General features: G+C 31.0%; 2 protein-coding genes across 2 annotated transcripts; one reads left to right on the top strand and one right to left on the bottom strand.

The window, feature by feature from the left end:
- On the bottom strand, positions 1-5,157 carry LOC139516472 (small ribosomal subunit protein uS12m-like). The gene is made up of 3 exons (XM_071306611.1): positions 5,135-5,157; positions 3,302-3,378; positions 1-468 (listed from the first exon to the last, which is right to left on the bottom strand). Exons 2-3 carry the CDS (start codon positions 3,369-3,371, stop codon positions 50-52), a joined length of 489 nt encoding a protein of 162 aa, XP_071162712.1. The 5' UTR covers positions 3,372-3,378; positions 5,135-5,157; the 3' UTR covers positions 1-49.
- Positions 5,158-5,650: 493 nt separating this feature from the next.
- Positions 5,651-21,447, top strand: LOC139516471 (mitochondrial 2-oxodicarboxylate carrier-like). The gene is made up of 8 exons (XM_071306610.1): positions 5,651-5,807; positions 7,675-7,807; positions 8,375-8,504; positions 9,229-9,336; positions 10,409-10,570; positions 11,095-11,276; positions 18,631-18,683; positions 20,339-21,447. The coding sequence occupies exons 1-8, from the start codon at positions 5,714-5,716 to the stop codon at positions 20,398-20,400; spliced, it is 924 nt and encodes a 307-aa protein (XP_071162711.1). The 5' UTR covers positions 5,651-5,713; the 3' UTR covers positions 20,401-21,447.
- The last annotated feature ends 5,842 nt before the right edge of the window (positions 21,448-27,289 follow it).

The following is a 27,289-nucleotide window of genomic DNA, read 5'->3' as shown; positions in this document are numbered from 1 at the left end:
TTCTACTTTTTTCAAATTTATCATAATTTTAATTTTGAACAATCAATTCTCATTTGCTTTTCTTGACATGAGCTAAGTCATATTTTCCCCGCACACAGCGAAGTTTAACACCAGGTACATCCTGTAGACGACCTCCTCCAACTAGTACTACACTATGTTCTTGTAAATTGTGACCTTCACCTGGTACATAAGCTGTCGCTTCTTTACCATTACTTAGTCTAACACGGACACATTTTCTGTTGGCAGAGTTTGGTTTTTTAGGCTTTTTTATAATGGCTTTTAGAACAACAGCTCGTTTGAAAGGGTTTCCATCTAATTGAACAGAATGATTTTTCCTGTTTTTTATCACTGGTCCTTTTCTATGCATTTGGGCAAGAGATGCCATGGATCTGTTTATGACTGAGCAAGTAAATGGATTGTAGTTCCTCAGACTGGGAACCAGATTATTCACTTGACTGGTAACATATTCTGAAAAGATAATGAGTAATATGTTATTTTTTAAAATCTAACTTCAAATATACACAAGGGGTTGGCACCTTGAAAAATATTTAACACTGCCACATTCTGTACCTTTGTACAAGTAATCGGTATGTCATATTTGTTTTTCGTAAATTGTTTTGTTATAAATTCAGGGTTGGCAAAAACCCGGGTTTTATGAGTATTGCCCAGCCCAGTGGGAAATACTGGGAAAACCCGGGTTTTACTGGGTTTTAGTGGGTAATACTGGGCAATACTGGGTAATATAAAATATTTGTCTGAATTTTAAAGAGGATTCAGTGATAAACACAAATGCAATACATTTAATAAGATATTTATACCCTATTTTGTTTGTTTAGCATTTGTCTAGATTGGCAAACTGTAAATAGAAATTTTTCAAATGAATATATAGCTCCTATTAAGAATTAACAATTACATGTATTAAAGAAACATCACATTTAGATAATGTATATGTACTGTCACTAATTAATAAGTAATTATTCAGATTAGAACATAGATTTGTTTATGTAACAATAATCAGTCCTTTCAATTTTATAAGTGTTTATGGCATGACCCTGTAGGGTGTTTATTTAGCAATATGAATGTATAACAATTAAAATTAACAATTCACTTAAACACTGCAATAAAATGCATTTTTTCAAAGTTTGGACTATTGAAACAATACTTGGTAATTAAAAGGTATCTTTAAATGTGCAAATCTTGTATTCTGCCTACATATAAAATTAATGGAGAAGAGAATGAAAATGAATTTTCTAGAAATGACTGTCAATGGTTATCTGTATAAAAAGTTTATATTTAGCTGTTATACTATGAAACTATAACAAGTCTTTACTATTTTGTGTTAAAATAAGCTTAAACAAGAATGTGTCCACAGTACACGGATGCCCCACTCACACTATCATTTTCTATGTTAAAAGGACTGTGAAATTGGAATAAATTCTCTAATTTGGCATTAAAATTAGAATGATCTTATCAAAGGGAACATGTATACTAAGTTTCAAGTTGATTGGACTTCTACTTTATCAAAAACTACCTTGACCAAAAACTTTAACCTGAAATTTGCACTATCATTTTCTATGTTCAGTGAACCGTAAAATTGGGGTCAAAACTCTAATTTGGCATTTAAATTAGAAAGATCATATCATAGGGCACATGTATACTAAGTTTCAAGTTGATTGGACTTCAACTTCATCAAAAACTACCTTGACCAAAAACTTTAACCTGAAGCCAAAAACTTTAACCTGAAATTTGCACTATCATTTTCTATGTTCAGTGAACCGTAAAATTGGGGTCAAAACTCTAATTTGGCATTTAAATTAGAAAGATCATATCATAGGGCACATGTATACTAAGTTTCAAGTTGATTGGACTTCAACTTCATCAAAAACTACCTTGACCAAAAACTTTAACCTGAAGCCAAAAACTTTAACCTGAAATTTGCACTATCATTTTCTATGTTCAGTGAACCGTAAAATTGGGGTCAAAACTCTAATTTGGCATTTAAATTAAAAAGATCATATCATAGGGCACATGTATACTAAGTTTCAAGTTGATTGGACTTCAACTTCATCAAAAACTACCTTGACCAAAAACTTTAACCTGAAATTTGCACTATCATTTTCTATGTTCAGTGAACCGTAAAATTGGGGTCAAAACTCTAATTTGGCATTTAAATTAGAAAGATCATATCATAGGGCACATGTATACTAAGTTTCAAGTTGATTGGACTTCAACTTCATCATAAACTACCTCGACCAAAAACTTTAACCTGACATGGGACAGACGGACGAACGGACGAACGAACAGACGAACGAACAGACGGACGAACGGACGCACAGACCAGAAAACATAATGCCCCTACTACTATCGTAGACGGGGCATAAAAATCATATTGCCCAGTAATGCCCACTATTACCCATTTCTGGGAGTATTGCCCAGCCCGGGAATTCCCGGGTGGGTAATACTTTGCCAACCCTGTATAAATTAGGCCAGTATTTCTCAGTTGTTGAAGACTAAAATAATCTGAAGCAGCAACAGAAATAATAGAGAGAATAACACATATATGATTCTAGTGAAGAGGGAGGAACTGTGAGGATCCTGTACAGGAAATCATCATTTATTAACATTAAGTAAGTATGTGTGAATGGATCATGCCTATAATTGCTTACATCCACTTCATCAGCTAGATCTGTATAACAAATACTACTACCGTAATGTAAGTTTTACAGATTACTGATTTTCAATTTTCGTGGTTTGAGCAACATTTACAAGTTCGTGGGTTTTTTAATTCGTGGATTTTAGTTTTCTAAAAAAAGTAAAAAATGAAATATTGAAGCCATAAGAAAAGTAAGAAACGAAGGAGGCAAATTGTCTGGATTAAAAGAAATTGCAAAGTAAACATTGACCCGTGTAAATTGTAGTGTTTTAATTCGTGGGACACTTAAATTAGTGGATAAAGTCATCCACAAAAACCCGGAAAATTAGTTCCCCACAAATAAAAGTACTTTCACAGTAAATTGAATTATTTAAGGGATATAATGAAATGGTCCCTTTAATTTAATTTAAAAAAACAAAAATTAGTTCATGAGGAAATTAGATATGATTGGTATATTGAAAGAGTTCTGTAAGATTTTGAAGCAATTCTCATTCAACGGTCGGAAGAAATGATTCCTTTTTTAAAATAACAAAGCTGCTTATACTGGTGTTGTACAGATATAATGTTTCATAACAAAAGTTTATAAGGTTAAAATTTCACGGAATAATTCATATTGCCAACGATTATTACTGGATTTTTAATACTTACCAGTTGGTAAAGTATTTCTTGCAACATTTAACAAATTTCTGGAAATCTTCTGGCAAAAGTTCTGTAGCATTCTGTGGCTGCAATAAAAAAAATAAAGTGTTTACACTTTACAGACACACTTATATAAATTTAAGAAGATCATGATATGGTATAATTTTCAATGAAACAGTTTTCCACCAGATACCAGATGGCTTAAAATTAATGTAAGCAAATACTGCAATTAATGAAACTGCAGCTTCTCTTCAACATCAAAACTAGACTATTTATTTTACAAGAAAAATGACATGATTATTCAAATTATAATTATGCATTTCTCCTCAAGAGGGGCAGAAGTACCTTTTTTCAGGCAGTCTGGACTGGTTTGTTAATTTTTGTAGGAATTCCTTATAATGAATTAAATATAACACTTATTGGGAGTCTGGGATTTTTTTTATTTTTATTTTTATCCAGGATGACACCTCCTCCAATTACCACTCCATTATGGCTTTGTCTGATTTTTTCCCCACTTATTTCTACATGTAATTTGGCAATCAATCTTCTCATAAAGACTGTACAATGAAGATCTAAACATACAGATTATGATGATTAAATCATTATAGTACAATTTTTTGGTCAAACCATTGCAGTTTTAATATTTTCATGAGCATACATGTGATTCTTCCAGCGGGAGTTAAAATCACCCGCTTTTCTGGCATACAATTTTTTTTTTATCTTGGTATCTATAATGTTTATTTCTGTGTATAATTTTTAATAAATGAGGATCATGCCTGTGACTGCAAAAACTTATCATTACGACTGCTTTTGTATTGTCTCTGGCATGAAATAGAAGTTCCTTCATAATTCAAGTTCCAAGTTGAAGAATTAATCTGCAATATTAAACACCATATTGCTATGAGATGGTTGACACGAGAATCTGCGCTGTTTGAACAATTGAAGTATTAAATACAACATGTACTTCTTCATTGTTTTATTGTACATGTACTTTTGTGATGTCCGGTAATGATGACCAAATAGCGATAAGGTGTATTCCCACTGGAACAAAGGGTATAGTATAGAATATTTGTAGCAACTAGGGCAGATATTATATATGGAATTGTATTAACAAAGTTTCACAGTAAAATTCTTATAAAAAGAAAAAATCAACGCTGACATCTCCAGTAAAACCAGGTGTCTTATAATTTGACTATACCTGGTGCCCCATAAAACAGGTGACGATTTAACCATATGCCGAAGTGAATAGAATTTATGATAAGATTATCATAATTATAGCCAATATTAGTCTGAATGAAGAGAAGTAATAATGCTTTTTAACAGTCATTTCACCTACAGTTAGCGTCAAATTGATTAAAATTTTACCATGATAATACCATCAAAATATCCTTATCCTGATTCATCAAATAATTATTGTAACCATCTTTTTTTGAAAAAAAATAACGCGATTCGTCAGAATCAGTCAATGTTTTTATCGTCTAAAATAGCGTGGTCATTTTATCATCATACACCAAGCATTACCGTTAAAATCATTTGGCAAGAACAGTTTAATATTCGTCTTGAAGGTAGCCCCATTACGACCCTCTGTCATGACGAATAACTGTAAAAATTCTTGCTAAATAATGTTATCAGTAAAATTGGTGCATGACGATGAAAGGAACACTTTTGTTTAGACGATAAAAAAATTACCGAATTGACATAACACATCAATTTTTTTCCACAAACAATAGAAACGATAATTATCAGCGACCACTGACAAATCAGGTGAAAGTTAAATCAAGTTGATGCTATCGGTACCCGTAAAATAACTCTTTTACACCTCACGGTTAAGGGCATTCTTACCCTTTCAATAGACTTAGCCTCAGGCTGTTACTGTTTTTTAGTCTTGTCTTAGGCCAAGGATAATTTGTGTAGACTATAAGACTTACTTAGTTACTTTACAAATCCTTGTCAGTACGTTGATGGAGTGCTGAATTATAAGGAAGAGAGAAGAGAAAATATCTTAATAAAATACATAAATTAAATGCCATTCTTGTATAACAACTAAATGAACTAGGCTTTATATACTACAACAAAAAATACCAACCTTGGCCAATTCAAGGGAGATAATTGAACGTTCAGTGTAGTTCAGATGCTTGGAATAAAAAAATCTTTACTGTTGAACAAAAACACTTCTTCAACTATGACTAGGGATCAATAATTTTGTCCCAAAGTACTATTTGTCATTATAAGTTATGATGCATTTTGTTCATGTTAAATCGACATATCCTATTTTAATTAAATGACCAGAGTAAAATAATTCGTTATTTCTTCATTTAGATCCCATATCAATTCACAATATTTATCAAATTAATTCTCCCGGTTCAAAGGTTAATAAGTAGCACACTATTATTGAACGTGTTCCTTGATTCACTTCTGAACATGACTGCGGCACCAGAAACCGTTGAAATGACGGTGAAAAACCACAGCCCAGCTAAGTTAGGTTTAATGCAGTTTCTGGCAGGTGGTTGTGCTGGTGAGAATCTAACAATTACTTTAAAAGTTAAAAATAAAGTTAAATGTTTTTTTTCTAAAATCATAAATGCATGTAGTCCAAATAATTATGACGTCTTGAAAGGCTATTATAAATTTTTTTTTGACGCCTTACTTCGACAAGGCGTCAAAGAAAAAAATTATAATAGCCTTTTAAGACGTCATAATTATTTGGACTAAAATGCATGAAACATTTATGTAGCTCCATTAGATGGATCTGGTCCCCCCTGCCCTCTATGATCAGCCTATGCTTTCTGTAAGTTACGTTGTAGAACGGCAGTGTTGCATGACCCCACAGGAGGGGACAGCGGTAGCCTAATTTACATCTGTAGGCTACTTGGATTAATAATTTAATGTCATCTGATCAGGAAAGAAACGTGAACATGATGAATTGAAATATTCACAGAAATTATAAGAAACTTACAGATTTTGCAAATAAATTGAAGAGAATTGCAACTAAGTAATATTTTATAATTTATATAGACAAGAGTAATGACTTGGTATACTGAGACAGACAGAGTAATGACTTGGTATCCTGAGTCAGACAGAGTAATGACTTGGTAAGTGGTATGTAGACAGGATATTGACTTGGTTTACAGACAGAGTAATTACTTGGTATGTAGACATGGTAATGACTTGGTATATACATGAAGCCAGCAAAATGACTTAATATATATAGACAGAGTAATGAGTGAGTAATTGGACATGTAATGATTTGGAATATCATTTATATAGACTAGAGTAATGACTTGGTATGCAGACAGAGTAATGACTTTGGTATACAGACAGAGTAATTACTTAATATACAGATAGAGTAATTAATTGGTATGTAGACAGGATATGACTTGGCATAATGACAGAGTAATAAGTTAGTATATGGACACGTAATGACTTGGAATATCCTTTATATAGACAGAGTAATGACTTTGTATCCAGACAGAGTAATGACTTTGATATCAAGACAGAGTTATGACTTTGGTATACAGACATAGTAATTACCTTTGTATACAGACAGAGTAATGACTTGGTATAAGACAGAGTAATGACTTGGTATAACACAGAGTAATGACTTCAGGGTAATATATTGGTATATATAGACAAAGAAATGACTTGATGTACATGATGTAGTGACAGCGTAATCATGGTAATCTCAGACATGGTATAAGACAGAGTAATAACTTGCCACACATTTTAGAACAAAGAATTATTTGAATCTGGAATATTTTTAAATTCTGGAAAATTGATAAGAAAAATTTAATGAAAACTAACCAATCAAGGAGGGTAAGCCATGCTGAAAATTTAGAAAAGTAACAACCCTTCATTGTTGGGTTTAGTTTTCATCATACATTTCTTATCAATTTCTTGTTTCAGATCATTTAAATATTTCCTTGTTTTTAAGTTTGTGACTGAAACATTGTTATATACATGTATTTAATAAAGCAAAATCATTTAGCAATGTTTAGGCATTGGATTCCTCTTAACTACTTAAGAAAAAATGTCAGAAAAAAGTATGCAATAAGCACATTTTTTTTTTATCTTGATGTTTCATAATAAATATTTTGAAGAAATGTTTAAGATGAAATCTTAAAGTTTCATATAAATAAAGTGTGTTACGCTCCCTACAAATACAGAGAGGATATATTAGATGATGTAAAACAATTTTCTTCTGAATTCTTTACTATATCATTAATGAAAATGACAAAATTTGGTTTTTGTCCAGAAAAGTATGCATTTTGAATTTTTCTGATATTTTGAGCAATTGAATTTTGAACGAGAAGAAATATGAAATATTTTGTGCATTAAATTTATTTACAATTAATTGGACCCATAGTTCAGTAATTGTTTTTCAGGCTTTGTCGAGGTATCCATAATGCATCCCTTAGACTTAATCAAAACAAGATTTCAAATACAGAGAGGACCAGATGACCCACACAGATACACCTCACTAGCAGATTGTTTTAAAAAAATGTACAGACAAGAAGGGTAAATTGATATTTTGGTGATTGTATGTTAAGGGCCAGGTGCTGGATTTTCTCAATGGGTTGAGGACCTATTGGGGGCCTTGGCTGTTTTCTGCTTTTTAGTCTGGTTGGTGTCTCTATGACACTTTCCCCATTTCCATTCTCAATTTTAATATATTCATGTGTTTCTTTTTTATAAATGAAAAATATTCTTTTATGTAAGATCTGTTACCATGGTTACTGTGGCATACTATTTTGAGGGCTGTATCTGTATTTTGTGCCTTTTGATTAATTTTTCTGAAGTTGTGTTCCTATTTATTCATATTAAATTGATATCTTTTTATAGCTGGCCCCAGTTTTGGTATTAAATTGTCATAAACTATTTTTTTGTTCAATGCATAAATATGCAATCGAAATTCCTCATGTCATATAAGAGAACTACCTGGTAAGGTTATTATAAAACAAGAATAAGGTACCCCATTTCTTGGTAAGCCATTCATATTTATAAAGAAGATGTTGTATGATTGCTGAACAAAATATAAGTACCTAAAGGTCATAGATAAACATTACTATTTTTACTCTTTTTCAGTGCCTTATCATTTTATAAAGGTATATTACCACCGCTGTGTGCAGAGATGCCAAAGAGAGCTGTAAAATTCTTCACATTTGAGCAGTATAAAACAATGTATTCATATAATTCATTCTTATCTCAAGGTGTGGTAAGTAACATGTATTTTTATAAAGAGTGTATTTGTATACCTGATCTTCAGCAATTTTTAAAGGTAAAATCAGTAAAGTTATTTTCTTGCAGGCAATATACATTTGACACTATGGAATACATATGTACACAGAAATTAAATTTGAAACATGTTACCAAATAAAAATAAAAAATGACCGAACGGTTAAGAATTTACATGATTAACACATGTAACAGAGTTTTGTTAATGAAATAAGTTGAAGTTGTACTTCATTCTCAATGTTTATTTTGTATTTTTAAACATTACTTGGCTTTTGAATAAAGTCAGGTGTGTACAGATTGTTTGGTGGTTTTCACCTTTTTCATTTTATTGAATGTATAATAAGTAGCTGAGGTTATAATATCATGAATACCAGTTAAGGTGGTACATGTACCAAACATCTTGACTAAAATTAATTTTTTGTCTTTAAATTTCATAAGATTTTGACTAAATGTTTACTTTGACCCTTTTTACAAAAATATGAAAATTAAAAAAAAAAATGGAGCCACACACTTTATCAGAAAAAATTGGTTGGATCATTGAGAAGCTTAATACTTCCTTTTAATCAATAGAACATGATTAAAATGTTATGATTATTTTATAGAGTTACCTCCCTGTATTGTTATGTACCACCTTAACCAAGGATTTGTATAGTCTTACAGTTATATTGCCTTAACTGTAATATAATTTCCTACATTTATTTCAGGTATTTACATTGGCAGGTCTTTCATCAGGCCTTACAGAAGCTATCATTATAAATCCTTTTGAAGTGGTAAAAGTTAAATTACAATCAGAAAGGGGGACAATTTCTCAGGTAAGTAAAAAATATATTTCACTGTAATTAATTACGCAAATGTTAAAACAAAAATCACCAATTGATATGTTTGGTTGAAGAGATTCATTAGAATTGTTACTTTTTTTTGTGATCAATTGATATTGTGAAAGGACAAAGCACTAAAATTTGGTCCATTATATTTATAGTTTATAAGAATGTAGATAAAGTATTTATTTTAGTTTTATTGCATAAAAATGGAAATGTGGTATTATTGCCAATAAGACAACTACCCACCAGGGTCCAATGAACAAGGACATAAACAACTATAGAGCAATAAAGGGCCTTCAACAATGAGAAAAAAGAAGCACGGCAAAAAAAAATGTGAAACAATTCAAAAGAGGAAACTAAGTCTGATTTAACAAACAAGCAAACAAATAAGACAGTCATCAACTTACTGATTGTCAGGCTCCTGACTTGGGACAGGACTCAAATAAAAAACTTTTTTTTGAATCTGTCTTTTAATTACTGATAATTTTATGATACATATATACTAAAAATCCTATGAGTATGATTGATGCTGGCAGTTATTAACCTTTCCAGTCAGTTATCTCATAAATAATAACAAAGCAAAAATTTCTGAATTTACTGTACGGGCTATTCCATTTAAATGTATGTGGAAGGGTAGAAAGGTAAGTTTAATTATTGAATGTGGGTCATGTGTCTTTTTTTAGTATGCTTCTATTTATTTCCATTACCTATATGCAAGATTATCTAAAAAAATGGTTCTTAGTTGTAGGGATATTAAGAAAGTCCCTTCCTACCCTTCCACATACATTTTAATGGAATGGCCCCAACAAAAGTTTTAATTTGTTCTTCAATATGCAGGGGCGGATCCAGCCATTTTAAAAAGGGGGGGTTCCTAACCCAGGACAAAGGGGGGGGTTCCAACTACATGTCTCCATTCAAATGCATTGATCGTCCAAAAAAAAGGGGGGGTTCCAACCCCCGGAACCCCCCCTCTGGATCCGCGCCTGATATGTGCAACATTATTACTTTTGTATTGTTGCAGTGTTTGACTGATAGATTAACTGAATTTCTTTTAATGTTTTAGCAAAAAAGTACATATGCTACAGCCAGAGAAATAATCAATCAGCATGGTGTCAGATATTTTGCTGGCAAGGGAATGACAGCAACCCTAGGACGTCATGGTGTTTTCAATATGATCTACTTTAGTTTTTATCATAATGTAAAAGGCATTGTTCCACAATATGAGGTAATGTCAGTACCGTACACCTTCTTTAATTAAATCCTAAAGAATACAATTCAGCCCTAATCAATGTTGATTGAGAATAGTTTTGGCAAACCTCCCATTTCATTCTTACATTCTTGACCTTTTGAAAAATTTTCTTCAAAGTATAATGATGGAGGTTAATCAGAAAAGTGGTTTAAAAACAGCAAATTAGAAAACCGTAATCCATTGTTTAGCTGGACTGTAGATTGATTGATTGATGCTTAATATTACATGTATATTTAGGATGATGAAAAATGTTAAAACTGAAGTTTAGTATACTCTGCTTCATACAAAATCAACTCAAAGACATAAATATCCAAAGACACCCTACTCAGACAAATATTTCTGAGCTGGAAAATCTTTGCAATATTTGGTGTGATTGTTAAAGAATTTCAGCCAATCTGAATAACAAATAGAATAAACAAATAAAAACAATAATTATTTATGATTCCAGTGATATTTATAAATTTTACAAGTTCTGTTTAATGAAATATTTTCTTTTTCAGGATCCTGTTACAGAATTTTGTAGAAAGTTTGTGATTGGTTTAATTGCTGGTACTCTGGCTTCCTGTATAAACATTCCATTTGATGTTGCTAAGAGTCGTATCCAAGGACCTCAACCAGTACCAGGACAAATTAAATATAGCCGTTGTTTTGCTACTATGCTAACCATCTATAGGGAAGAAGGGTAAATATGCATATTTATTGCATTGCAACAGAATATTTATTGTAGAAAGTAACCATGCAATATGAGTGTATGTGTAATACCGTATAGCGGCGGGTTATTTTCGTGGGTGTAAAATTTTATTTTGGCGATTTTGTTCTATCCTCAAAAATAAGTGAAAATGTACACCCCGCGAAAATTACCCGCTATACAGTATAACTTGACAATTGTACTGACCAAACTTGCAATATTGCTTGAAATGGATGTATTACAAATCAGTAGCTGTTACCAATGGTCAATATTCATTTATAAATGTAGTAACCCTATTTTATTATTGATTGATTGAATGTTGATGTTCGAAATTACTTTCTTGGCATAAATTGAGAAAAAGGAAGTGTTAAGCCTGGTTTGTGAAGGAAACCACTGGTACATCAGTCAATATCAATAAAGTAAAACATTTAGGTCAGGACTGTAAATTCAGAAATTATTTGCAAGGTTTTTATTAAGGATACATGTAATGTGACTGAACGAGTATTGCAATAATTAAACCTTGCATTCTTATATCTGATACATATAACTGTTTGCAGTTTTACCTGAAATCGCAATAATTAATCTTGCAAATTAGTCTATTTTACAAAGTTCACAAAAATAAATGTACCAAATAATTTCCAAATTTACAATATTATTTATTCCTGTCAAATTTGTCATGAGTATTTATCATAATAATTAATCGCCTTTGTGTATGCAGATACCTTATGTTTCCATCTATCATATCTTCATTGTCCTTGACCTCATTTTGATGGTTCAGTGACTGCTTGAAAAAAATACATTTTATTTGTCATATGGAGTTACTCACTTATTATGAGTAATATCCTTTTTATATGTGACATATTGGTTCCTTGCAATGTTTACATGTCTGTCAGATATGGTTAACCTGACCTTGATGTCATTTCATATATTATGGTCAAGTCCATATATCTCAATAGTCAACTAAATTTGATGTATCAGTATGCAATGATTGGTAATTGTACATGTCCAACTGGCAGGTTTTATCTGACCTTTATCAAAATATTCATGGTCATTGGACAGTGTTTAGTTTTTATGGTTTAGTCTATTTATCAGATACTATAAGCTACAGGGTCACTATATTTCTTTATTAAATGATTGAAAGGTGTTCGTGTCAGCCTTGCAGATTTCATATGACTATGACAGCATTTTCATGGTATTTTGGTAAATTGATTACTGCAAACAGTTTTTGTCAGTTTATCAAATACTATAAGTAATATGGAGCAGAAAGTTTAATTCTATTTTGTGTATGGAATGATTGAAAGTTGAACATGCGTGTCTAAGAGTTTACATATGATCTTGACTCTTTTTTTAAAGGTTCATTGGTCAATGATAAGTTTTTTGTGATTTTATTATAAGTAATGGGTCAACTTAATTTGGTATATGGAATGAATGTAAGGTCAACATGTCTGTCTAACAGGGTAAATATGACCTTGACCTCATTTTCGTTCATGGTTCATTGTTCAATGTTAATATTTTGTGGTTTGATTGCTTGTCAGGTACTACAAGTGATCTGCTTGTCAGGTACTACAAGTGAAAGGACCACAATATTTGATGTATTGAATGATTGCAAGGTTTCCAGATCTGCCTAACATATAAAAAAAGAAGATGTGGTATGATTGCCGATGAGACAACTGTCCAGAAGAGATCAAAATGACACAGACATTAACAACTATAGGTCACCGTACGGCCTTCAACAATGAGCACAGCCCATTCTGCATAGTCAGCTATAAAAGGCCCCGATATGACAATGTAAAACAATTCAAACAAGAAAACTAACGGCCTTATTTATATCAAAAAAATAAACGAAAAACAAATATGTAACACATAAACAAACAACAACCTCTGAATTACAGGCTCCTGACTGGGACAGACACATACATAAATAATGTGGCGGTGTTAACATGTTAGCGGGATCCCAACCCTCCCCTAACCTGGGACAGTGGTATAATAGTACAACATAAGAACGAACTATAAAAATCAGTTGAAAAAGGCTTAACTCATCAGATGGACAAAAATACAAGTAGATGTGGCCGGGTACTTGTACATCCCTACAACAGAAAGACACTAGGAACTGATCTGAGAGTACTAGCAGTTATCTGACAGCTAGTTCAAAGCCACTAACAACTAATAAAAAAAAATCATGCACCTAAGACTAAACTAGTTCATTTGACCTTGATTTTATTTTCATGGATCATTGATAATGTTAAGTTTATATACGATACTGGTACATGCTGTAGTATAATTCAATTATAAGTAAAACCGACAAGACATTTCAGCATGTGCAGTTTTTTTGTGCATTCTTGTTTATTACATTATTTAAATCTGATTAATAAATCTTTATGTTACATTTGAATATTGCAGATAAGTTATTAATGTTTCTGCATGAATGAGGGTTAAGGCTAAGTTAATGTTAGTTTTACACAGTTTATCTTAGCTTTCTTCCTCTTGTCTCTTCTCAGTGTATTACATCCAATCCATAAAACTTCTTTTTTGTCAATGTGAAGACTTAAAGGTAATTCTATTCCTAAGCTTGCTAAATCCTTACACACAACTATTTCCCCAGCAGGATTTAATATATGCATAGCATGATTTGTACAATCAGAAACTAAGATCATATCATTAGCTGTTATTGCCACATCTCTGGGATAAAATTGGAACTGGGCATAATTGAGACTTTTACAACCATTGTAGGTCCAATGCAATTGTCCCCCATTATCTAACATTTTGACTTGACCCTTGCATTTTCTGTTTATAACATCTATAACTATTATCTTATTATTCAAAGTTTCAATTCTACAAGGATAGTTTAAGAGTCTCTCATTGTCTTTATCATGTTCAATAGAATGTTGTAAGTCACCATCTTGGTTCATGACCAAAAGTTTTCTGGTACTGTCTTTTGATGCCGGTAAGCTAACAGGGTCAGATTCTGACAACCCTACTATTATCTTATTTTCTTTAGTCATATGAACACATAAAGTTTTTAAAGGAGAAAAAGACTTAAATTTCTTTAATTCTCCATCCTTGGTATAAAGTTTTAGGTCCATATCTTGACAGGATAAAAGTATTTCTCCCTCTAGTGTCTTTGCCATATCATTAACTGTTATCTGAATTTCTTTCTCTACTTCTATATTCTGATTCAGGAATTTAACTTTCTGTACTTTTCCACTGTAATACTGTCTTATGAATGCAGTATTGTCATTACAGAATAGAATATTTGTTACATTGTCAACATCACTTTCATAAGTGTCTATGACTTTCAAGTCTGGGACTGTATAAAGGTTACCAATTGTCTGACTTCCTTTATTCACTGTCATATTAGTTGGAATGAACTTTGTCTTATTCAGTTTGAATTTCTGAACTGAACATTTTGGCAATGACTTATCTAAGGTTTTATTTGTAGAGAAAATGTCTGCCACCTGATGAGACTGCAGTGTTCGGCTAAGATTCTTCTTCATGGTTTCCAAATCCTCCTCGCTCTTTTTCATAGCAGAAAGTTCCTTTTTTATCAAATTTTCTGAAGGCTTCCATTTTGTTTCAAGTTCTTGTAAGAGATCTTTGGTATGTTTTGAAATGGCATCTTTCATTTTCAACTCAGTTTGCAGAATTATATTCCTTGTTTCTTGAAAATTGTTATCCCCATCCAAAAGAAATATTTGCAATTTTTCCTTTTCATTTCTAAAGAACTGAAGTTTGGATTGAATTTCTTTAATAACTTTTTTCATTTCACAGATGATATCATTATATACTTCATCAAGGGCTTCATAGTCATGCAGTTTATGTGTCTCCTTTAAACATTTAGAACAAGCAGGCTGACTGCAATCTTTACAAAAGGCAAAGCACTTTTGTTTTCCATGGATTGTACATACCGTGTTTTCCAGGTCAACTTTCCGAATGGAAGTGACGAAATCCTCCATTTCAAAATCTTTTAGATTTATTATCTCATGTTCCATTGAAGCCTTGATTTTACTATGTATCTTTGAACAGCACAGTTGACATAGGAATAATTCACAGTTTATACACTTCCACTTAATCTCTGGGGATTCTTCACAGAACTGACACAAAGCAGGAGTTTGTGCTTTTCCTATAGCCTGATAAAATGCCATTTTTATCACTAATCAAGTAACTACTGGTGATTTAAAAATAGATTTTTTAAGATAATTTTTACAAGTTAAATGCTAACGTTACAAGGTTACTACATTTAAAATAACATTTTTAGTGTTCAAATATTTAAAGGACTCATATCAGTAAAGTATGATAAATTTGAGCAATTACAATTATTTGAACAGAAGGTTTTAAAAGAAAAGTAAGCTAGACATAAAGTATTTAAGAAGATCTTTTTTATAAAAAGATTTTTGGGTCTATTACTTGTGTAATGCACTGTATTACACACTAGTTGTAACATTATAGTAACTGAATAATTACATAAAAGATAAGGAATTTTAATCAAGGACAGAAATAAAAAATATTTAAAGGGAAACTTCGCAAAAAAATCAAAAATTGATATTATGTCCATTCTGTATAAAAATGCTCAAATTTATAGATATTAAAGTTTTATTCCGCTAAATAAGAGATCACCATCGATTTTAAATTTTGAGTATCAGTTCTCTGCTCTCCGCCATCTTGTCACCTTCTCCGATGAAAAATCCCGTTTTATACGGAAAATGGTCTTATATTTTTAAATAACCATATAGTCTGTTATTTTTAAACTGATAATATTGTAATTAGTTAAAAAGTCAAAGTTCAAATCATAAATAAGTGTTCCGTGGTTGTTTTCGAAAATCTAATTCGTTCATAATTCTTTCAAGTAATAAACTTTATTTAAATAAATTCGGATCTTCCCTCATCTGATCACCAGCATGGCTAAAGGTATTACTCCCAAAGGTATTGGAAGGGGTGTAAGGTGACACGTCCAGGTATTCAATCGATTTCCTGTCCGGCTGGCTTGCAAGTTCATGCATCGTTTCACTTCTGTAGGTATTGATCAGTGTACACGACCGTTACTTATAACTTTCCATTTTGAACTATCAGGTGCATGTATAATATACATTTTTGTCTTGCGTGTCCGAAAGTGATATTTATACTAGTCATTACTGAACTCGTACGCTTGTTTATAAATAACATTTCTGGTGTAAAGAATATTATCTATAAAAAAAAATTAATACAAAAAAAAAAAATGAAGAAATACAAATCTATTTACATATTTTTCCAAGGGTTAATTTGGGAAAATGTAATATATACTCATTGTCAATAGTTTAGGACAGATTGGAACATACCAGAAATATTGATTTAAAAAAATGTGCGCACTTGTCGACGATTCGTGTATACATACGCCTGGGTAGAAAGTTACGGAACTATAGTCAGTAGCGCAATTTAAAATATGTATACATGTATACATTGAACATAAGAAAGAAACATACATTTTGTGTAAATTGTGGTAAAAGTTTTGTAAATTATTATAGACTAGTCCACGTATGCCAACAGTATGTAATCAACGAATTCGATAGACTATTGTATACCAAAAGAAGAAGAAGAAAAAAAAGAAACAATTTGATTTAAATACAGGTCAATTTATAACTTGCTTTGGTTCATCGAAGTTAAGAACATAGTAAACTCACAGATTTATATATCAATTAGATTGTTCTCGAATAAAGGACGAAATTTGTCATCATCACAATTGTTCCAACATTCATGTAAAATATATGCAACTGGACGTACACTAATAATCCCCAAGGGATGTGAATATTTTCTAGGAAAACTATTGAGTATCAATTTCGGGCTTTATTTTCTTTCTTGATATTCAATGACAGCAATTTAAAGAATAAACTGCTTGTCGGATATTTGTCCGCTTTAGGGGTATTCTTGCAAGTTGAACAGACTTATAATAACATTCAAAAATAGGGAATGATAACATTAAATTCGTTGTCTTTTAATTTTAAACATCGTTGGTCAAATAGTTATTTAAGTATATATATACGTTGGGAGACGACGATTATTATAGTAGTCTCAGATTTTAATAAGGACGTTCCCGATTATGAATAAATTTGGTTGACGTTTTTCACACTTGAAAAGAATATCTATTCGTAATTTTTCGATTCCATTCCAATACAAAAGTATTTTTTCTTTATTCGTACATATTATATTCCGCTTCGGTAGAGTTATCTTCAGATAGTTTCATATATTAATTAATACATGGCTTTCAAAAGTCTAAATGTAAGTGTTCTCGTACATTTTTTCGCCCAATAAAGACAAATAAAAATGATTTAGTAAAGCTATTTCTAATTTCTAAGTCCCCCTTTTTTATGAGACATAAATCAAGGACAAGACTTGTATATCATTTCATTCTGACATATGAATTAAGTTTCCCGTCAGTCTTTAACCGAAAATTGTGTATTTCTTAGTAAATTAACTTATTTGAATTCAAATAAATAATAGCACCAAATATAATTAAATAATTCCACGGCGACCAATTTTTATTTGTCATCAACTTGAATATGTATTTGTAATGTGTGTATTAAATGCTCCCACTGATCTGAATAGACAGTCACACCTGGCAAGGTGTGCCCTAGAGGCGTGGTTAAATACCGAAGTGCAAATAACAATTTACCTTTCAACAAGCCATCTACGAGTATTGCCACAGAACCGTGAATACACACATCGTATAAACCTAGTCATAGCAGAGATAGTAAAAGGTCAATAATCATGAGTACACCAACATATTGTCTTTACAGATTATTGTACTTTAATTTGTTCACCTTATCAGTCCGAAAATGCATTTATTAAAAATAAATTTATAACTTTTTGTGTTGTCTACAAACATAATTCGAATATATACGTTTAACATAGATAATTTATCTCACGAATGAGTACAATTGAACGTCTGTGCGTTTTATCTTCTTATTATCGGATGGTTATTAGATAAAGCATAAGTCATCGGCGCGCTTACGATTACGTTAAAATATGAATAAAAACCAAGACTTTTAATGATTGTATTTTAAATCCCGGCATGCAAAAATCAGGAGAAAACGTCACGACCTACAGGAAGTAGTTGATATTTTTTCATTAATTATTGAATTTCTCCTTTATTACTGCACATATAGCGATAAAACTTTGTGAATATATATATTATGTCATAATGAACATATTTAAACCATAAGTAAAAAATCGTGAATTTTCCCTTTAATACTGAAATTTAAGGGGGAAAAAATATACAGTTTATGACTCGCTATAAAAGTTGAAATGTTCCTTGTTGTTTTATAAACTCTTCAACAATGCTTTTATTTGTATAATCAGTTGAAATAAATATTTTCAGATATTTAGCTTTATACAAAGGACTACTGCCAAAGGTATTGAGATTAGGACCAGGTATGTAAAATTGATAGTATTTCAGTCAGTAAAAAAAAACTCAAACAATATAATAGAAAAATATTATCAGTTTTTTATATATATATATAGACACATGAAAAGATCCCAAAATAACTTCAAAATATGACTAATTGTTAATATTTCTTATGAATGCCCCAAAAAAATGATGATCTCTACATGACATGGAGAACATAACTTAAATTAACCAAATTTGATAACTGTTTATTGAATTTTGCCACCAAAAAATATTGTTGGATTCTGCATACCCGTTATATGGAGCAAGATCAAGTTAAATCATATGTAAATCATTTAACAGGCTTTAAAACTGGATTGGCATGCAGAATGAATAGAAATTTTAATGGCACTGGAAAGTGGCAAGGTTTTGTTTTCAACAAATAAGATGAAGAGAGACAATGAAATTGTTATTTCTTTCAATATTTTGTGAGAATTTCAAAGAATGTTTTTCTCAAGAACCTTGTGCATCCAACCATAAACTCTCTCTTTTCAAAATTTCAAATAGGTAAAAAGACTATATTGCAGTTTGGCTTACATTCTTCAGTTTATAACAACAGATAAATCATTGTTCCCAAAAATGAATCATGAAGAATCTGGTTGATATCATTTTTTTAATTTTTTTTATTAAACTTTGTTGATACAATGTATAATGATACTAGAGGCTCTCAATCTTGAGCCTGTATCGCTCACCTGACTCTACTTGGGTTTTTGAAATCATATAAAAAAAGATAAAATTTGGCTACAAAGTTACAAACTTGGACAGCACCTCATAAGGAGCATTCATGCTATGTTGAGTTCCATTCCATTCAGTGGTTCTCTAAAAGAAGACTTTTGTATGCATTTCCCATAGGGTCCTATGTTAAACTAAACCCCCCGCTGGTGGCCATCTTGGATTATGGATCGGCTAAAAAGAAACAATACTTGGTCAGCATCTCATAAGAAACTTTTTGCTATGTTTGATTTCATTCCATTCAGTGGTTCAATTTGAATGTATTTTCCATAGGGTCCTATGTTAAACTAAGTTCCCCCACTGGCGACCATCTTGGATGATGGGTTGGCGACAAACAAACAACACTTGGTCAGCATCTCATTAGGAACATTCATGCTATGTTTTGTTTCATTCCATTCAGTGGTTCACTAAAAGAAGTCATTTGTATGTATTTCCCCTATTGTCCTACGTTAAACTAAGTCCCCTGCTGGCAGCCATCTTGGATGATGGATCGGCTACAAAGTAACAACACTTGGTCAGCACCTCATAAGGAACATTCATGCCATGTTTGGTTTCATTCCATTCAGTGGTTCTCCAGAAGAAACCATTTGTATGCATTTCCAATAGGGTCCTATGTTAAACTAAGTCCCCCGCTGGTGGCCATCTTGGATGATGGATCGGCTGCAAAGTAACAACACTTGGTCAGCACCTCATAAGGTATATTCATGCCATGTTAAGTTTCATTCCATTCAGTGGTTCTCTAAAAGAAGTTCAAAATGTAAAATGTTAAGGACGACGACGGACGACGACGGACGCCAAGCGATGAGAAAAGCTCACTTGGAACTTCAGGCCAGGTGAGCTAAAAAGGAAATAATAAATGCAGAAACAAAGTGTGTGTTGTAATTTTGTATTTTATAAATTTCTTTTTCAGGTGGTGCCATAATGTTGCTGGTCAATGAACATGCATTTGAGTGGATGAAAAATAACTTTTAAAGATACAGTGATGTTATGAATGAAATAACTATGGGCTTTCATTTACACTAAATAGAAATACTTTTTTATTGTAAGACAAGTTTAATATAATTTCTACTTAAACATTTGTGTGGAATTGCATTTAAATATTTGAACATGTTTTTGTAAGTGGTAGCTTTTATTATACTGCAGGTGCAGCAAATCCAATATTTTTATAAGCAGTAGATTTTGTTTTCTAGATACAATTTTTAGAGTTTGTACTTTGTATATATGTCTGACAAAACACTTGGTAAATTTTGTAATTTTCATTTATTCTGAGCATACATGCTGACATAGGGTCTGTGAAAAGTTAATATGTTCTATTTTTTTTAAATTGTCCTTTATTACTCAGGATCATGAAAAAGCTTAATTTTGTATAATTTTATTTTGCTAGCCCAAAAAATGATAGAGCAAAAACCTTTACCACAATACTGATTGCTACATCAATTATTTCCTTCTTAAAACATACTTTTGGACACTGTTTCCTAAAACTCTTTCTTTTCCTAAAGTCCTAAATGTAATTACCTGTAATTGGCATTCATTATTTTTAGCTCACCTGGCCCAAAGGGCCAGTTGAGCTTTTCTCATCACTTTGCGTCCGTCGTCCAGCGTCGTCTGTTAACTTTTACAAAAATCTTCTCCTCTAAAACTACTGGGCCAAATTAAACCAAACTTGGCCACAATTATTATTGGGGTATTTAGTTTAAGAAATGTTTCTGGTGACCCGGCCAACCAACCAAGATGGCCGCCATGGCTAAAAATAGAACATAGGGGTTAAATGCAGTTTTTGGCTTATAACTCAAAAACCAAAGCATTTACAGCAAATCTGACGGGGTAAAATTGTTTTTCAGGTCAAGATCTATCTGCCCTGAAATTTTCAGATGAATCGGACAACCTGTTTTTGGGTTGCTGCCCCTGAATTGGTAATTTTAAGGAAATTTTGCTGTTTTTGGTTATTATCTTGAATATTATTATAGATAGAGATAAACTGTAACTGCAATAATGTTCAGCAGAGTAAGATTTACAAACATGACAGATTTTTTTTTTTATTAAGATAATGGGTGAAAAATGTTTTAACATGCTATGAATTTAATACATGTAAAATTTGGTAGCTATATTTCTATGAAAACTGTGAAAAGAGGAAATATTTTTGTCATGATTTAGAACCGATACCACTTGTAAAGCATAGCTGGACTTCATTTCTGAAGACTTTTCAGCAACTGCCAAGATAAAGAACATTAATTAAATTTATTATATTTTTGATTTTTTCCAGAAATTGCTGTCTCATGTATATCAATGCTATCTCCTCTTTTTTCTATTTAAAACATTGTTATTCTTGTGATATGAGAGAAAAAAATATAGATAGTGCTTCTAAGCATATTTGGTCATTTTGTTGTTTTGTTTACTTCAAGTATTCCAGACTCACAATCATGTAAGATAGTATTCAATTTCAATTGTTGCAATCCTATAAGAGTTGATCATTCCACCAACTGTCTCATCTGGTGTTTTTAAAGTTCAATATTTAATTTTTATGAACTTATTCAATCTTTGAAATCATTTAAAAGTTTATCAATTCAAAGAACTGTCTCTTCTGATAAACAAGGGTCACAATGTATCTTAACTGTTGAGGGTTTGCAATTTTTATTTTAACAGATTTTTTAGTTGACAATCAATATTAAAATTGGAAAGTCCCTTATCAAATAGCAAAATCAAAAGTTCAAACACATCAAACGATTGGAAAATCAATTAATTTTTAAATGTTTTTGTCCTGATATGCATGACATATTTTCCATAATATTTTTAACACTCAATTTATCATCATTGCATCACCAAGGTAGTTATTGCTCAACTTACATTCCAAACATGAGAGACAACTCAAAGTTAACTACCTGCTTAATTGATAGAAAAAATCTTCTCAACTGTACTATAAAGATATACCACCGAAATCTGAATTTAATGTGCTAATTTTGTTTTTATTGCTAATCGACTTGATCATTGTTAAAATTTCAGTTTACATGTAGATAATATGATGTGCTTATTATTTATGTATTTTAAAGGCAGCAGTTCTTAAATGTACATACATTTTACTTAGAATATGTTTATTCTTAATATAGAAATATATTTAGTTTAGTTCACAAGATAAGTACCAGATTTATGACTATTTCATGCTGATGGTTCTGTATTAGATATGTTAACAAAGGGTGTTTTATTAGCCATTACTTGAAGCAGTGGATGAAGAGAGGTTATTGCAAACATCTTTAACTTTACATAAATCACATCAGCTTCTTTGAAAAACATATCTCACGGGAAAAAAATGTTTTGTAATAGGGCTGTTGTTCATTGTCCCACCTTCAGCATCAACACTATTAGCCCTTTGCTTTTAATGGTAGATGCAGACCTCTACATTGTTTTACTGTATTCGGTTTATAAATATTTTGTTAGAGATAAATATATAACTAGTAATGAAAACTAGCTGTTTTTGTTTTGAACTTTTTGATGAGTATATTGTTGTTGATATTGTTGTTGTTTTTACAAGGGTTTAGTTTTGTTATACAGTTCTATTATTATATACATTGTATATTAACTTGATTTGTGGTTTTAAGTTAAAGACTTCCTTTTTTCTCTCATTAAAATCTTATAATTAAATTGTTTTCTTCATTTCCATTTCAGATCAATACCCAAGTTTTTTTTTCATATTTAGTCTATGGTTGGGTTGTGACAGTTGTAGATATAATTTTCAAAGAGAAATAGAAATATTGTGATATTTTATAGGGTAATTAGATTTAGATGTGATCAAGCCATGTTTTATATGCTGATAAAGCTATTAAAAGTATTAAAAAATTTGAGAGTTCAATACATATCTTAACAACAAAATTTATAAGGATGATCTCTGTTGAAATAACAACTTTCTCTTGAATAATCTTTTTTTTCAATTGATTATTGTATGATATTAAAAAAAAATTAATTTAAAAAAGATTTGCTCAATATGAAAATTCATGTTATTTATAATACAAAAAAAAAATAGATATCCAGAATTTCAAGATATTTTAGCAGGAACTTTTTTGCTTTAAAAGTTTTTGAAAATATCTAGATTCCAAGGCAAAACTTGTAAGGCAAAGTCTATTTTAAAGTGTGAATGCAAGAGTGAGTCACAGGCTGGTTAAGTATGCAAGATATAAGTCAGAGAGATGTGACTAAAAAGATAGGTCTAGTAATTATACATCTGTAATTTTAGAGATTTTTCTGCTTTTTTAGTGATACTCACTGAGAGTTTAACTATTTCATTACTCAATTTACACTGATATATTGTGGTTAATGAATGTATAAGACATGCATTGTTAAATGATTTGTAATTTTTAGATCTAGTATACACTGTATTTTAATGCCTGACTATTGATATTAAAGGGGATATAAATATCTTTGGATTTTGTTATTATGGAGTGTGAAACAGATTCTTACATCGTGGCTAATATATTGTTTAACTCCATTTACAGCACTCATCACTAGGCCACAGATTTTACATAATGTAACATTTGTTTTTACTTTTTCTTTATGAGGTCAAACTATTTACATTTTGTACAGGTAATGTTACTGACTTATCTAGCAGCACTGTGAAATTTAATCCTTCTTAATTGACCTTTTTCTCATCATCCTATGCCTTCATTACATTGACATATTATTTTTTTAATTTAAACATTATTCAACCATTTGGTTAAAAGAGTTGTTTCCCATTTTAACAGTTGCTCTGATATAGCATTAAAAGTTGGGGTTTTTTATGGGTTTTTTGGGGTAAAAAAACCAACTCTACTGGTCTACTTTTCACTGAAATTTGTTCATTTTATGTATTTCAACTAATTTTCCGATCAGACAAAACTAAAATCAGCTTATTCAGTAACAATGAATATATTGGCATAATAAAGATGCCACTTTGAACATTTTTCATGAAAAATTTCATACATTCATAGTTTTCAGTCATAAATATTTTTCACTTTATGAAGAAAAAATAAATTTGAATATAATGACCGTCATCTTAGATCTACCGTATATACATTTGAAGTATTTGAAAGACCACACTGTTGAAAATTTGAAAATGTCTATTTATCAATTTCCTGAAAACTCTTTGTTCTTGAAATGCTTTTTAGCCATCACTTGGCATCTGTCGGCGTTGTCGTCCATCGGCGTCGTCAATCTGGTGTTAACTATTTCAAACATCTTCTCCTCAGAAACTACTAAACCAATTCCAAACAAACTGAAGCTGAATGATCCTTAGGGTATCTAGCATAAAGTTTGTGTTTTATTTTCTGTTTCGTCAAAAAACATGGCCACCTTGGCTAAAAATAGAACATTGGGGTAAAATGCAGTATTTGGCTTATATCTCAAAAACCAAAGCAGTTAGAGCAAATCTGACATGGAATTAAAGAGTTCATAAGGTAACGTTCTATATGCCCTGAAATTTCCAGACAAATTGGACAAACCATTGTTGGGTTGCTGCCACCGAATTAGTAATTTTAAGAAAATTTGCAGTTTTTGGTTATTATCTTGAATAGTATTAATGATAAAGATAAACTGTAAACAGCAAATATGTTCAGCAAAGTAAGATCTACAAATAAGTTCATATGACAAAAATTTTCAATTGACCCCTTAAAGAGTTATTGCCCTTTAAGGACAATTTTACACAATTTGTTAATCATGTTTTCTAACTTTTATAAATCTTCTTTTCTGAAACCACTGAACCAATTCCAACCAAACTTAAGCTGAATGATCTTAATTAGGGTGTCTAGAATAAAGTTTGTGTTTTATTTTCTGTTTCTTCAAAAAAACATGGCCGTCATGGCTAAAAATAAAACAAAGGGGTAAAATGCAGTTTTTGGCTTATATCTCAAAATGTTGATGTAAGCATCTTCAAGTTAACTGCAATTAATCACCTTTCAAAACCTAACAAACTTCAAAATCTCACACCAAACACCTTTTTCTTTTGCTTTTGAAGAAAGTATTACAAAAAAAATGCATTTTCAAACACTAATATTAATATACATTAAGGAAAGATAAATGCCAAAATATCAAGGTGAGTGATACAGGCTCTTGAGAGCCTCTTGTTTTATTATGTGATGCCCAAAATGCACTTTTCCTGTATTCAAGTACCCTTCAAGAATGACCCTATCATACCTAAGAATTGTATTGTTGTTACTAGTACATCAATATCTTTAGAAGGGTATTTATCAAGACAGCCATGTAACTACACAAATTGATCCAAGTATAAATCTGAAGGTCGTTATATATATAGCTTTTAACAACACAAAAAACCTACTGACATATAGAGGTCAACATGCAGCTTTCAACAATAGACATATGCATACACAATAGTTCAAGCTTTAAATCCCCCCCCCCCCCCCCAAAAAAAAAATCTATCTCGATAAGAAGTGATTAAATTTGGAGAGAAAAATAGAAACTGTTCAAGAGCTTAATGGTTAAAAAGGGAAAAGTTTCATTACAAATTCAAACTTGAAGAAAATAAAGACAAATAATATAGATTGCCTATGTTATTTGATTTTGATAAAATGAGAGTGTTTGAAAGTTTTTTTTAAGATCCACTTATAATGCCTTTTAAAAAAACAGTGGTATGAATAAAGAGTGGATATAAACTTAAGAATTAGTACCACAATTAATCTCATGACTGCTTAAGAGACAAGGATTGTCAGTGCAAATTTTATAAAATGGTGTCAGTAAACTTAGGAACTGCTAGAGAAACATTAAGAACAGTACAGAATGCAAAAAAAACCTGAGACAAATGTGGTGCATATGTAAATAGAAAATAGAGAGAAATTGGAAACAATAAAAATGATCAGCAAGACACAATCAACAAATAGGTCAACCAAGCCAAAATAATTAGACCTCTTACTTAAGGAGTTATTGCCCTTGAAATACTATTTTATCCATTTTCTGTTGTGAGCTAAACTATAGTTGAAAGAGAGATACTAAACAAAAAAGATATACATTTGTATCACCAATACAAGATAAATTAGAAACAGTCGACAATGATGGAGAATGGCCATTGTTGAAGGTGTATTAGATCCAGGTAAGTGAGACAAGCCCTTCTAGTTATTTTTTTCTTTTGAGATACATTAAGTGTATTAAAATTAAAGTGAAATGATGTTACAATTGCAGGGCAAATGTTTTATTATTTATACAGAATTTATTAGCTTTCTGTTTGAAAATAACAGCAGGCATATATAGAAAGTAAAAATAAAATACTTGGCAAATAATTCATGGTTGGTAATTTTAAGTATTAAATTAGAAAGTATAGTTCACTGATTTTAAATTTTAATTATTTTAGAATTTTGTCTAGCTACAATTAATAATTCATACAAGCTGTAACAAAGGGAGAAAAGGAAAACTGGTTACAAATAAGGAATAAAGATTTTAATGGATTTTTTTAATAAAGATGTGCCCATGAACTTTTATAAATGACACATTAATTTTAATGCGCTTAAACTTTTAAAAATTATACATTATCTACTTTTTAATGTGCTCGTCCACTTCATACTTTATTTTTCCCAATAACTTTTTTTATTCAAGTCGCACAAGGGACTGTATAGTATAGAAAATCCATGGTCACGCTGACTATTCTTTGTAGAAGAAAAAAGAAAATGTACATCTGACATAAAAAAAAATATGTCAAATAAAAAAATCTTGGTATCTACAATGACTTTATTATCACATAAACTATTATATGATTATTATTAAAGATAGAGAGAGAACTTTAAATTCATATTTTCCTATATTGCCTATATAATTTGTGTGACCTATTATATATTTCATAAACTTCCAGGACCTCTAGTTTATTTTAGCAAAAAATATTTATCTCCCTTAA

Source organism: Mytilus edulis, chromosome 3, assembly GCF_963676685.1.
Source record: "Mytilus edulis chromosome 3, xbMytEdul2.2, whole genome shotgun sequence".
Classification (NCBI taxonomy): Eukaryota; Metazoa; Mollusca; class Bivalvia; order Mytilida; family Mytilidae; genus Mytilus; species Mytilus edulis.
This window is presented reverse-complemented; position numbering and strand designations above follow the sequence as displayed.

Bases quoted from the DNA above. Each gene is read 5' to 3' on its own strand.
- LOC139516471 (XM_071306610.1), top strand. From the start codon at position 5,714: ATGACTGCGGCACCAGAAACCGTTGAAATGACGGTGAAAAACCACAGC. The intron at 8,505-9,228 runs GTAAGTAACATG...CATTTATTTCAG, and splicing joins CATTCTTATCTCAAGGTGTG to GTATTTACATTGGCAGGTCT. The intron at 11,277-18,630 runs GTAAATATGCAT...AAATATTTTCAG, and splicing joins ACCATCTATAGGGAAGAAGG to ATATTTAGCTTTATACAAAG.
- LOC139516472 (XM_071306611.1), bottom strand. From the start codon at position 3,371: ATGCTACAGAACTTTTGCCAGAAGATTTCCAGAAATTTGTTAAATGTT. The intron at 469-3,301 runs GTAAGTATTAAA...TTATCTTTTCAG, and splicing joins AAGAAATACTTTACCAACTG to AATATGTTACCAGTCAAGTG.